General features: G+C 40.2%; 2 protein-coding genes across 2 annotated transcripts; both read left to right on the plus strand.

Moving 5' to 3' along the window:
- Positions 1-3087: 3087 nt before the first annotated feature.
- hoxa10b (homeobox A10b) lies at positions 3088-5554 on the plus strand. Its single transcript, XM_031746288.2, has 2 exons — positions 3088-3883; positions 4842-5554. The coding sequence occupies exons 1-2, from the start codon at positions 3109-3111 to the stop codon at positions 5114-5116; spliced, it is 1050 nt and encodes a 349-aa protein (XP_031602148.1). The 5' UTR covers positions 3088-3108; the 3' UTR covers positions 5117-5554.
- Positions 5555-6185: 631 nt separating this feature from the next.
- hoxa9b (homeobox A9b) lies at positions 6186-9191 on the plus strand. Its single transcript, XM_031746284.2, has 2 exons — positions 6186-7988; positions 8463-9191. The coding sequence occupies exons 1-2, from the start codon at positions 7475-7477 to the stop codon at positions 8699-8701; spliced, it is 753 nt and encodes a 250-aa protein (XP_031602144.1). The 5' UTR covers positions 6186-7474; the 3' UTR covers positions 8702-9191.
- The last annotated feature ends 5558 nt before the right edge of the window (positions 9192-14749 follow it).

A 14749-nucleotide genomic window follows, 5' to 3' on the forward strand; every position in this document is an offset into this window, starting at 1 on the left:
ACTTTCGTTTTACAAATTAAATAAAATACTGCCAAATAAGAACAAAGCAATGACTCATGACATTCATTTTACTGACATGTCCACTGATGTGTTTTGTTTGAAGCCAACATCTTTTCAGTTTCTGTTAAGAGAAAAGTATACTCTCTTCTAAAAATGTCAGATAAAGGAGCACTTCACTCACCTGTTCATCAAGTTTATCCAGGAGGTCTTCCATCTCCTCACCAAGAGCTCCTTCTTAGACCAGTACAGTTTCAGCAGGCCAGGCACAACTTTGTCAAGGGATGCATTGAAGGTCCCCAGGAGGTCTTTGCTTGTGATCCGATGAAATTTTCAGATATCTAAACAATACATTCACCAAAATATTGTCATTTATTCAGCACAGAAAATTCCTGGGTAGCTGTCTTGGACAGTCTGCACCATGTTATATGCCTGACTGTGTTATCAACAGCAAAACCTACCTACTTCAAAAATCTCTCATGAATACGTCTTTTGCACAGGAATAGAAACACCCCCACAAAACCCAGTATCAATATGAAAATACATATTATGTTCTAAGTTGCACCAAAATCTGTGACCAATCAGATTCTGTGACCTGCCTTAGTATTCTTTCCCTAACAATCTCAGACTATAGAAGTCCTATTTCTAGCACAAAAAAAAAAAAAATACATGCTAAGTCAAAATTATGAGATTGCCTTTCTGTTTCACAATTTCGATTGAGCATGGGGACTCTTGTACTGGCAGAAATGTTCAGGGTAAGGATTTCAATATAACACTGGCAAGGGCCTTGACTGGAGTGGTAGCACAAGAGATATAAAATGCGGTATTTGCTGGGGTAATGCATTACCCCAGCAAATACCGTACTACTCAATATAAGTATAAATCATGCCCAATTTGAATAATAATTAAATTATAAATAAATTAGGACAGTCTTACCTACTCAGAGGAAAACAGCGCAGGTCATCTCTCCTGGACCTCAGATACCATAGGCTGACACTCCACGACCTCTCTCCGCCTGAGAGAAAATGTTTGCAATAATGAAACATTTCAATATAATGTAGAAAAAAAAAAAGAAAAAAAAAAAAAGTTACGGATCGGACTCCCCGATCCTTACTGCGCATGTGCAAAGTCGGACCGTACAGATCGCGTCTACCCGTGGAATTGTACATAAAATCAATACTCCACCAACAAAAGGCTCTCAAAACAATACAATACTTTCCACAGCTTTGAAGGATGGGTCAGGTGTATCCTTCGTGGCCACCCTATGCCAGAAACTAGAATCGGCCCAGCAGATTCTAGTTTCAAACAATGGCGGCAGCCACTTAGTTTTAATATTACTCTTATTACTCTTTCTGGGTCACAAAGTAAACTTTTAAGGTATTTTCAGGCGAGAATGTAGCTGTGTAAATTTCAAATATCTGCTCAGTTTATTAAGACAACACATTTTGCAAAAAATGCTTCTACGTTTTGGAGACGTCTGTTACCACCAGCTTCGATAGGTAGCTGGGGATTCAAGGCTCGCTAGAGCAGCGAGAACAGCGAACTCCTGGCATATCATTTTCAACCCCCCGCGCGGTCCTTCGCTAGCTTAAACATGATATATAAGTCCCTTAGATGACTTAAATATGTTATTGTTTGGCTTTTTTTTCAGTGCTTTACTGTTCCACCCTCCTGGGTCCTCAGGAGGATGCAGCCTAGCGCTTGTAGAAAATCCTAATAACAGATGTCATTAGCTTACCTGCTAGGGCAAATGGCCGGCAACTCCCGCACCTGTCCAAAAATGGTCAAATAATACACTCCAACTTCAGACCAGGTAAAATCCGTAATGGTCGAAAAATTGTAATTTTCATCCAACTTTGGCCACGTTTGTTCAAAGTTTCTTAGCAGATTTTCAGTTCAGAACACATCGACAAACCACTATCACACAGTCTGCTCAGACTCGTTTGGTCTAGTTCAAACTTATTCAGACCACGACGTGTGCCAGTCACCTACTCTGGGTTTCCCACGGTTCCCAACTCGACTCAAAAATCTACTCAAAAGTTGATAATCTTTGTTATGCTCGCTAGAAAATCTTAGTTAGGACAACAATGGAAGAAATTTGTTGGGCAGACAAGCTATTTTAGGTTGTAAATGGAAAGTTTTATTTCTAAGTCAGTTTAATTTGAAAACTTTACTCAAATCAACAATTACTAGTTATCGTTTTTACAGTGTGGAGTAAATATGTATTTATAAGTGTTTCTAAAGGAGCAAGGACTAAATACGTGAGAAAATACGCCCTCCCAGCGGTTCGCTTGCGAACATAATAGTAGAATTAACAAGTTCCAATCTGTTAAATAAGAAACTAGCTTCCTTGCAGTATTGCCACTATTAGGCGACAATTACGCAAATGCAGCTCTAGGGCATTGTTCAACTGTGGCGCGTTTACTTCAGTGTTCCTGCTCGCTGCCCTTATAAATGCTCAGCAGAGCATCTGCAATAAAAGTTGCCTTGTCGTGGCATTTTAATCCATAATATTCACACCAAAACGTGACCTGAAGTTTTGGCATGAATGCGACAAAGTTAAGCAGCTGTCCACTCTGCTATTGGACAGTCCATGGGGAATTTTAAAAGGTTCTGGCCAATAATATTAACAATCAGATGAGCACAAGAAAGCTTAAGAGTCCCTGGACCAAAGAGTCACACACATTTTGGATCCTCAGGATGCAAATACATTTGCATCCTGAGATTCTCAGAGGCACCTCTAGAACCCCTCATTTTTACAGTGCTGTAAAACTGGCCATAAAGCTATGCATTGTACATAATGGTTAAGGACAGCTTTCAACAACTGAGTTGTCAAATAGTAGTTGTTGTGCTAAAATTAAAGCAGGCACCTTGAGGCTTAGAGGTGCAAGAGTTTAAGGAGATTTAAAGATTTTACTTAAACCCATCTGATACACCACTTTTCCCCCCTCAAAGTTTCTCTTTACTTAGCCTAAAACAAAATATATGACACAGTGGAGATGCCTGGTCGGGACTGGGAGGAGTCTGTAGTCGCCTGGTGTTTTAATTGGCTGCAGGCTACAGTGAGAAGCGTGAGTATCAGTAATTATTCAGCAATGTTTTGCACAAGAAATGTCAGCCAGAAAGGGCTATCTTCATCCACCGTCAAATTATACCACAGCGATGTCATGCCCCAACAACCAAGCTGGAAATTCCTTTTTTGTGGACTCCTTAATCAACGTGAGAACCGACAGCGGTTCGTATTACCAAAGTAACAGCGTGTATTTGCCACCAGCGTCGGAATATTCATATGGACTCTCCGGTGGCTCTTGTTTCACGGGGATCGGTAAGCGCAACGAGCCAACGACCCAAAGCGTGATCCCCTCTGCTGCTTCGTATGTTCAAGGAATGGAAACGTGGCTGGAAACGTCGAGATCCTGTCGGGTGGATCAGCCCAGCGGCCAGCATATGGCTCAGTGTTCATTCTCGCCGAGTATAAAAGAGGAGAACGCTTATTGCCTTTATGAGTCTGATAAATGTCCTAAAGGAGCGACAGTAGATGACATATCCTACTCGAGCGCATCCTGCCCGGGTAGCGGCAACACGGTGCCAGTCCCCGGCTACTTCCGCCTGTCTCAGACATACACGTCCTCCAGGCTTTATCATGATGTCCAGCCAAACATGAATCACTTCACTCTGCAACGACCTGCCCGTTTGGACAGCCAAGCCTCCCAGCCGCCGGCTGCCTCTGCGGAGTCGGAGCATGGAGAGGGCCACGAGGAGGCGCCTGTCCCTGCGCCCTGCGCCCCGGCCAGAGGAGAGGACAGCCGCCTCTCCTCGGAAGGCTCATCCTCCCCCGAACCAACTGAGACATGCAGTACGGAGTGTCCAGAAAAGCTCGTAAAAGGTGAAGAGCTGGCATTAGCTGCAGAAATATGATTTTTTTTTTAAAACCCAAAAACAAAATAGGAGATGCGTCCATTGCTTTAAAGCGTAAGATTTTTGAGCACAAAAATACGCGAGGAAGATTGGTGCTTTTGGGGAACTGTCAGGCACTTAGAAGTTAATCAGACAGGAAACAAAATTAAACTTGGCTTATTTAGAGCAGAGATGCAGAGCTATTGTCTCTCTCAAAGAAAAAAAAAAAACCTAAAAAATCCCCCAACCAATCAAACATACAAAAAAACTGATACGATGTTCTAGCTGTGAATATTTAAACAGGTCTGGTGGATTTATTTCAGCTGGTAATAATATAATTAACTGTTATTTAAGACACACCTTATATATATATATATATATATATATATATATATATATATATATATATATATATATATATATATATATATATGATACAATACAGGGATTCTTTTTGCTTTTTAGGCTAAAGCAAAAACAAGGTCAGTCTAGTCAATTTATCCTTCGCACAGGTCGCATTTCATTTGTCCCTCTTCAACGGGACATAGGCCTTGTTATAATTTCAGCAGACTTTACAGTTTGTGTTTTATGTCTTAATAAAGATTTAAGTGACTGCTACTTAGCGAGGTAAATATCAGTTTCTGGTAAGATGCTGATCTGCAGCTTTACAGTCACTCTGATATTTGTGCGTAAAATCCAAGTTCCGATAATTTAGATCTCAAATATCTGAGATTGTACACGGACATACATACTTTTACTAACAGTTGCAAGTGCAACCATTTGCACTAAATACGTATAGTTGATAAATTATTTGAGTGAACATTTTCATATGAGGGCACTGGCATGTTTTGTTTATATGATATTCTGAATGTTATCCGTTCATGATTTCTAAAAAATATGGCGTTTGTCACACCTGTTGCCTAATATTTGGCTAATTTTCATTATAGGGGATGGGAAGATGGAAAGTACGGCTAATTGGCTCACAGCTAAGAGTGGTCGAAAGAAGCGTTGCCCCTACACCAAGCACCAGACTCTGGAGCTGGAAAAGGAGTTTCTCTTCAACATGTACTTGACTAGAGAGCGCCGTCTGGAGATCAGCCGTAGCGTGCACCTCACTGACAGGCAAGTCAAAATCTGGTTCCAAAACAGGAGGATGAAACTGAAAAAAATGAGCCGGGAAAACAGGATCCGAGAGCTTTCCAGCAGCTTCAGTTTCTCATGAGACTGTGCGTCTTTGGCGCCCTCCTCCATCCATGGCAAGGACGCCTGTGCAGAGCCCACACCCAACTGTGAGAATGAAAATAGGACCCTACTGCTAACTTATTGATTCTTGGTCTTTTTTGAATTATTTTTGTTTTCACGTCTGGTTTATTTTGTCGTGTTTGTATTTATAAATAGTTACATTTGTAACGCTGATCAGCTGAAAATGCTCCGAATGTGACCACAGTGTTTCAGAGCTTCAGGCTTGTACATATTCTTTATTCAACCGGAGTGAACCATTGGAATTTGCATGCTGGACTAACCCTTGGGGAAACTTGTGTTCCAGTTACATGTAGGTCTTTGTGTGACTGCTAAAGAAGCGCAGAGATTTGATGAATATTTGCACTTTTTGCTGGTCAAATGAATAAAACCCATCCATGCAACTGCAGCCTTCTTATTTCATTCACAAAGTCAGAGCAGGAGCTGCGGGTTGTTTAAATCTTAAAGCTGGCACCGGTACAGCGCAAACGCATTTGTGCTCTTTGTACTGTAAATTGTTTTTTACACTTTTACTGCGTGACGTTCTTCACAGTTTAGGCCTTCAGCAGATGCCTGTGACGTCGTTGTTTTTTTTGTCCTTGACATCACATTTGAATGTACCACACAACGCGTGGAGGAACAGTGATTCCTTTTGATTGTGATTTTCTGAACTATCTGAAATTGTTATTGCATTAGTTTTTGTTGCATTCAACTTTCTAAATGGTATAATCCATAATCTAGACGCCTAAGCAATAACGGAATCGGACTAATTCGACGGAAAGCAGCTCCAAATGGGAGGCTGTAAAGCCGTTTTAGTGCGTGATATCAGCTTGTGGTTCTGCGCCTTTGGAAATTTCTAAAATTGTTACCAGTAATAAAACAGGCTACACGTAAGCAAAATTTCACACTTAAAAAAAAAGAAAAGAAAAAAAAAACAGAAGAGGAGAGCGGGCTGTGGAGTGGTTTAGGTAGTCTCATGTTGTTGGGCTATATTATTTCTCCCACAACACGAAACTGCCTTGATTACCTCAGTAAAACTCGTCGCATCATGAAAAGTGAATCACTCTTAATTACTGATTGCATTTATTAATTGCTCGGGGCACACTGCTTCAGAGGCATAAAAGGTATTATTGCAAAAAGTGCAATAATGTGTTTTATGGCTTTGCGCAAAAGGGATAGACCACTATTTTTCTTCTTTTTGGTTATAAAGCCAAGTCCACATGACTACACTTTGGGATTTAAAAAAAAGAAAAAGAAACAACACGTTTTAACCGCGTCCATAATTTTAAGGTCACCCCTGTATATGATTGTGAGTACATGTGTAAAAGGAGCCGTATTGGAAGCTGGGATATGAAAGAATTCGCAGTGGTATGCGTCCTGGAGAGGGGGAAAGGACAGACAAGGCCTCGGTTATGATCATTGCAGTCTGCCAGTTGCCTCGAAATGCCGGATGCGTCTGCCTGAGCCAGAGAAAGGACACAAAGGCTGAGCTTTATTGGTGATATTTAGCTTAGACAGCCAGGTTGTAACCTTAAGAAAAACAACTCAATTGCCCGTGATAAAAGGGGCCTGGTATATTGCACCCAAATAACCTCATCCCACTTTCCGTTTTAGATTGCCTTCAAAGTGGACCCACAGACACGCAGACGCAACTATGTGCGTTTTGGAAACTGTCCCAGAATGTTTAAATCTTCCAAAGCCCGGTGATTCTTTAATGACGTGTTTGCTGCTTTTGTATATATAAAAAAGTAAAATCTTGACATATTTTATCTGCCGCTACCACGAGCCTCATTTTTGTACATATTAGGAGTTTTATAGAGGTCATTAAATGATTGCAGTCTTTTTTTTGATGGGGGTAAATAACGCTATGATGCTTTTTTTATGAATATATATATATCTATATCTATAGATATAGATATAGATATATAGCTTAAGACCTTGTTTGATGATTTTACAAATGGATACTTTAAAGGATTATTACCCCCGTCCCTATTTACAGCTAGATTTGATTACACTAACATAAGCTCTCTTGACAAAAATCATAACGTTTATTGCTTATAAACGAAATAGTTCCCAATAAAAGCGCGGGGATTTGCTATTAAAATATGGTGGGGGAAAATGGTGGCCATTTAGCCGAGCGCTAGGCTGATTTATTATTTATTGTTCTGTCCCACGGTCACGTGTTTGGGGCGCCCTATCCAGTCTTGGGCAAGGTTCAACTTACTGGACGCATTGAGTTTCTTGCTGGCGCACGACAGCAGCAGCTTATCATGCAATGAAACGTTTTTTTCTAAACGCTGCAGGACTGTAGAGTGCCGTTTTCTTACTTTGCGTCTTTGCAATGTCGACGTTGGGGACCAGTTATTACATTGACTCGCGCATTCTTCCCGAGCAGGAAGATATGGCACCGAGGTATTCCTCGTCAGCTGCAGGGGTGGAGCAGGCGGTGGTCACCGAATATGGCGGACAGGAGTCTTGCCCATTGCAGGCGAAATCTTCTATTTTTGGTGGCTCTTGGAGTGCCATCTCGGCCCACCCTCCAAACACGGCCGCTCCGACATATATACATCACCCTTACGCGAGTGGGGACAGCGATGGCATGTTTACGCGCTCTTGGGCGCTGGATCCGGTCTCTGCGTCCCTGTGTTTGACGGGATTACCATCGACAGGCATGCACTATGAGATAAAACCGGAACCCCTGATTGGGAGTGCGGAATGCACGACTTTGGAGACGCACACGCATCTTTTGTCTGACATTGAAAACGGTGCGTCTCTTGTGGAGATTCCCTGCGAAACTGCGTCTAAAGCCACTGAAGAGAATCCGTCAGTAGAGGAAAAAAGGGAGGTGGATCCAAGTAAGCAATGCAGGGTTTGGATTTTTATTATTGTCACTCGATGTAAACATTTAGATAGCATAAGCAAAAGGGTTTAATTTATCGCGAATGTGGAGGAATTGTTTTGAATGCCATTGGCTTGAATCATCTTGAAAACGCGTATAACGCTATCATAGGAGTGCATTGTTTCAAAGGTACTGAGTGGTCTCCTAGCTGATTAACATCATATCCAAAATAAATAAATAAATAAAATAATAAATAAGGTGACTATGACCCTAATATTCACGTCAGATTCTGCGCATTTTTCCAAATTTGGCAGAAATGTTGCCAGAGAAAAACCTCAAAATTGCCTCTGTGCAGACAAAAAGAATGTCTCTAAAGAAAAAAGTCATACTGTGCGTAAAAATGAATAAGCAGGACTTGTTTTATTTTTGTTTTTTGTTTTATTTTACCCTCATCTCGATAGCGTTAACTGTCTTGTCTCATGGTTTCCAGATAACCCGTCATCCAACTGGCTTCACGCAAAGCCCACCAGAAAAAAACGTTGCCCGTATACAAAGCATCAAATCCTCGAACTGGAAAAGGAGTTTCTGTTTAACATGTATCTTCCCCGGGATCGTAGATACGAGATAGCGAGACTGTTGAATTTGACCGAGAGACAGGTAAAAATCTGGTTTCAGAACCGCAGGATGAAGATGAAGAAAGAAAACAAAGATCGGCGAAGAGACAGTTAACTGTTTTCATTTTTTCTTTTTCTTTTTTTCTTGGACAGACCTGGGATTAGAGCCTGGTTGGGAGGGGAGGGGTGAGGGGTTGAAAGGGAAAACTGGTGTCTGTCCTTAATGTTCCTGTAACACATGTTGTTGTAAAGTTAGTGCTGTTGAAACAATGCTGGGTGTTTTTTTTTCTTATAATATCGAGAGGAACAAGTGTTTTATGAGAACTTAGATGTGTTGTACTGCCGCACACAGATAGCTACCTTAGGCCATTTGTTATTTGCATGAATCTGTTGACTACCTGAATGTCTTTCAGCTACCTATTTGCATTATTTAAGTTATTGTTTTGGTAACTTGATATTGTTTTTTTAATATTAAGATTTTGATGCATTTGTGAACATACTGCGCACACGGAAAATACCTCATCGTTCTTGATTTCACCTAAAATAAAGTGTAGTTTGTGTAGCATTTAAGAAAAGTAGTAATGTGGTGTTATTTTTTTTATTTAATTTCTCCCAACAATAATACACAACTATAAATCAACATTTAAATTCCTAAATGGTGATAGAGGATTTTTTTTAAAAAAAATGCTCCTTTGTTTCGATCGTAAAATGTTTTCAAATCCTTTTTTTATCTTTTCTTTTCTTTTCTTTTTCTTTTTTTTTTGAAGTTAAAGCTTTTGCTTCTGTTATATACAAATCAAATGAAGTGGGGAAAATGTTTTATTACAGGAAGAAAACGATAAAAATAGACTTTTACTACAAGTTCTGGGCTGTAACCATCGAGCTTTATGGCGCAAACAACCCAAATGAACCACCGAAACTTCCCAAGCTAAGGTTTGCCAAGTTAGCCATTCTCTCTCTCTCTCTCTCTCTCTCTCTCTCTCTCTCTCTCACTTTAACTCAAAAAAGTCTTCTGTCAAAGCCTGCTGGTATAAATTTGTATTTTAATAATTATCTATCTATTGCAATAAAAAAAGCTACTCTTAAGGACGAGCGAGGAATCTTTAAAATATGGCCAGCATTTGATAATAGTCCTTCTCTGCTTATTAAACTGAATATTTATTACAAAGCTGTAAAACGGTCACAATTACGTAAATTGTCCTTATTCCTTAAATCCTTAAAAAAGGAAAAGGAAAAGGAAAAACAAAATAAAAGCGTTAGACTGCAAACAGCAGAGGCCTACCTGTATCTAAGGGAAAGTTAAAAAAGATTATTGTTCCACTTTATTATTGTACATGATTTTATTTTTCTTATTTGTTTGCAGGGCCTTTGATCGTCTCGCGGTATGCCCCCGGTATGCAATAAACCACAGCCAACCTCAGCTGTTTATAAGGTGCGAAAACAGCAAAGCATGCAGAGGCTGTGTGACAGCAGCAAAGCAGTATTTCTGATGAGGCTATAGGCAAATAGTCAGATATGTAATATTTGTCCACTTGCACACACACACCGCACACACACACAGAGGGGTGGGAGGTGGGGGATGGGGGCGGGTGCAAATGGGTCTGTTTTAAAACGTCTAATTACTTTACAGCCGCCCACTAACAATTAGACCGTCTCAGTCAAAAAAGCATCCGCTTGTTGTTTTGTCACTACAGCAGACACACTATTGCAGCATGTCTGACACACTGAGTAATCTGCCAATAAAAATGACCGTTTATAAAAATAACATTGAATGACCAAACAGATTTTTTTTTTCTGGTAAAGCTGACTATTTTAATTTACACTTAAACAAATAAACGGGGTCAAACACTGTGCTGGTGATGGTGTTGAAGCTCCATGCTTTGGTGAATGCTGCTGCTCTCTGACCACCAGCAGGTGGAGGCAGCGGCTAATCTGAAGAGCAGTGCTCAAACAGGATGATGCGTTCATGATGATGCGACTAAACACCACTCCCCACCGATTTCAGACCTCTACGTCATATCGTGTACATAAATATAAATATCTAACCCATGTTTCAGCTTCATTTATGATTATTTTACTCATATCATGCTTTTATTTTTATTTTTATATAGTTAATTTTGACGTGTTTTGTCAGGTTTGAGAAAAATATAGCAAATATGAAGAGGTTATCTCATGAATCCAGCCCATGTACAGTTTAAAAGATTATTTACACATGCGCCTTTATCTCATGCAACAAAAAAGAGAGTAAAAGGCTGGTCACACTCAAAATCAAGCCTACATATTTTTATTTTGTCACTCAGCAGTAGTACTAGGATGCTTTAGATAATATATGTAAGAAAAATCTCGATCATCTGTAAGGTATCATGATCAGCCTGGATCATGTGTAGATCATGCCATTTATTTGTATAGAGAAGCAGTTAGCCCCAAGATCTAATTTGCATATTATTTCCTCAACTGTGCCAGCTTGTGTTGGTGTGGGATGCTCTTGAATGCAATGGAACTAAATGCCATTTGCCCTGTAGTGTTCAAAATCATTCAATCATGCAAATCAACCTTATGAATGTGGAGCTAATTGGCATTAAAGCTCAGGTTTAGCTCCTGTGGCACCATCCGCACCACAAACCTCTGTTCAGGATCAATCCCCGGAGATGTCTGTGAGTAGCATTTAGTTCCATTATGTTCAAAAGAAGGCAGGCGTCTCTGTAGCTCACACCAAAATAATCTAGATGGATAAATAGCACTGCTGGGCAGGGGAAAACTCACATTTGATTTTTGCTGTGACCTCCCCCTTTATTCCTGCACTCACATGCCTACAGATAATTTACACCAAAATGCTCCACTGATCATGATTACTGCCACATGATTAAGTTTGTCCTCACACTCACAGTCTCAGGAGCATAGCCGTTAGCTTATGTCTCATGATAGACTTGAGGTCCTGAAAAAAACGAGAGTAGGCTCCTCTTCTTTCACTACAGTTCCTCCATTTCTACCTCTGTCACCTGAAACGGTCATCCATGTGTAGATCAGTATGTGTCTTTATCCCTTTGTGAGGAGGAAGAAGGGATACTTTGAGGACAAATTCAAATTCAAAAACATAAACATTATACATATGCCGTTTTACTGTGTTGTTATGGCATCTGCGAAGTCTCCTTCAGACACAAGAAAACGCTGTTGTGTGTAAATGGCCGAAGGTTCCGGTCTGATCCTCACAAATGTTAGGCTGGATAGCTTCAGTGCAAACAGCCATGCCGGGAGTCCTGCTGCAGAAAAACAAAGTTCCTTGGACGTTGTTTGCCGTGACCTTTGGTGACCCCTATACATCAAACCTCATGACACCAGCAGTGGCAGAGGAGGCTATAAGTCAAATCTGGAATAGAAGTTCAGAGGAGTAAAGTCGTGAGCACATGGGAATCTGTTCCATCCACTTATCCTCAGTGCCAGTAGCCTGTTGTTTTGGACAAATCCCAAAGAGAATGCGGAAAGTGAGGTTAACTCTGTAATATGTGTCTGGGTTAGCAGAGGCCTAAACATTTTGCAGATATAATGGATTGACCTCTGAGGCGAACCATAGAAAAAACCTCAGATTAATCGAGTCTTCAGGGGGAAAGAGTCTTTCACTTAAAGCTTATGCTTATCGGCCATTTGTTCTCAGCAGTCTCACATCAGTTTGCATCAAAACCTCCCTCATGTCCATTTTTCCTTTCACGTGGGGTGTGATTAAGCAGAGATAGCCCACTTGAGTCAAACAGGGAGAGGACTGACAGACAGGCTGGCTGTCTCCTAAAAGTGGGTTATAGGTGGGAGAGGTGTCATCTTACTGGGGAGCACAGGAAATGCTTCAAACCTTCAAACCTCGTGGTGATATACACATATATATGTGTATATCACCACGACCAGCTTTATTCGTGGACGCCATTTATTCATTTGCTTTCATCACCAAAAATTGAATTTTATGAGATTTCATTTATTTATTTATTTTCACATGTTGTCTTAGAGGGGAAAAATAATGTTTGATTTGCAGGCCTATAGTGCGCCTGGAGTATCTGTCAAATCTTCCCATGAATCCAGGCGGCTCAATAAATAAAAGCGTAATATGAAAATCCTGTCGTCGTGAACGCTGCTTTGTTTCCAGGACACACACACACACACACACACACACACACACACACACACACACACACACACACACACACAGGCTCAACCCTAAATGTGTTTTCCAGAGTATTATAGCTACCGTGCGCCTTGAACGTACCCATGCATTTTTTCTAAGTGTCCTCTCGCAGGGAGAGCACGCTGTGATATGATGCAGTGCAAACGACAAAAAGATGCAGCAAACACTCAAGCCTCTCCACCATTCCAAATCACCTTTATTTTACACACATGATTATACCATTATTATAATTATTAAATATATTTTTCACGCTTAAAAACAAACAAATAATAAAATAAAAGCAAAAACAAAAGCACATGGACACGCTGTAATTTTCCAGCTACTAAAAATTTCTATTTTTTAATACATTTAATATCACGGTATCTGTCTGAAAACAGAATATGTGCTGGGAAATACTGAATGAAATATAGCCCCTTTAAAACAACGCATTAGGTTTCGCCCCCTTGCCTTCCAGATGTCTCTCGTTGTTCCAGAACAGACGGGAAACGTGCCACTCCAGTTCACGTCCACGGCTCATCCAGACACCCTCTTCTCGTCTGCCTTCGTTCAGGACAAGCAACATAAAGTAAAATACATTTAAAAAACCGACTTCAGGTCGTCAAAGATCTGTACATGGATAACAGCATCGATTCAAATTTTGTAGCAGTACGAAATGTGAAATATATTCACGTTTTCAGCTCTCAGTATTTATAATATGATCAAATATTGCTGGGGGTTATATTTTGAACAGGGCTCTGTTCTTTCGTTTCCAAAAAATGTGTCAGAATAAGTAAACAGCGTCTTTAAGTGCTTTAAAATTATGATGTGCAAATTAGAAAAGAAAAAAAAAATGGCAGAATGACGTGATTTATTCAGACAGGTATTATTAGGCGGCTATTTTCAGAAAGAGAATTAATCGCCATTACGTCGAATTCGTTTAATTTTTGTAACTTCTTACATTTATTTCTAAGTCACCAAGGTTTAATTTAGTTTTAATTAATTTTAATAAAGACATGTTAAAGTATATTTTATGATTTTATTAGATCTCATGTCTCATATTCAGGACGCATTTTTACAAACAATAATAAACCGTTTTACGCTATGAGGATATATAAAATCACTTCTATGCGTAAAAGCAGAATTATTCCAGAAAGCAGGCCACACAAAGACTTTGTCTACAGGGTTCCTGCCAGAGAGATAGGTATGGCAGTGAATGGGATTTCTGCTGAATGCCAACACCCACTCACCTCAGCAAACAATTGATCCTATGCAAAAAAAAAAAAAAAAAAAAAAAAAAAGAAAAGAAAAAAAAAGAAGCTGCTCCGTTTTCGTTTCTCTACCATCCACCCAGTCAAGTCCTCTCTTCTTTCTTTCTGTGCCAGAAATGTCCTTTCTGAGATCGAAAAAAAAGTGAGAGGGTCAGAGTTTCGTCTGGATTTATCGCTTATTATCAAATAACAGAGCAAAAAGCTTTGTGCGCAAAGCCCATGCGTCTCATCCCTGCTTTTAAAGAAATCCCGACCTTTCTAAATTGAAAACTCATCCTGCAGCCCACAGAGAGGTCGTCCTCTTCCTGGCCACATATGATCTAAGGGAGTGTTAGGTGGTTTAAATGTGTTCTTAGGGCAGGGAGCTGTCAGACCTTTTGGCGAGAAAGATTGATCACGCACGGGCTACCAGGGCTCTTTGTTTAGAGCCTGAGCAATAAACAGCCACCAGATCCCCACCTTTCCTAAGCTTCACAGTGCAGTGGCAAATCATTTCTGCTCTCCCCTATGTTATAACCAATAATGCTGAAATGTATGGATGCCGGCTTAGGTCAACATTATCCCAATAGGTGATATAAAATGAACGAAATTGGACGAGGAGAAGGGAGCAATAAACTGTAAAACGGTGACAAATGCACGTTAAATTACCAAGCTGCTTTCTTACCTTGACACAGACACACAAACACACCTAAAATAATTTATACACCACATTTTTATTTAGACTTTAAATCTAACGCTACCAATC

The sequence above is a fragment of the Oreochromis aureus genome, linkage group 11 (assembly GCF_013358895.1).
Source record: "Oreochromis aureus strain Israel breed Guangdong linkage group 11, ZZ_aureus, whole genome shotgun sequence".
Lineage (NCBI taxonomy): Eukaryota > Metazoa > Chordata > Actinopteri > Cichliformes > Cichlidae > Oreochromis > Oreochromis aureus.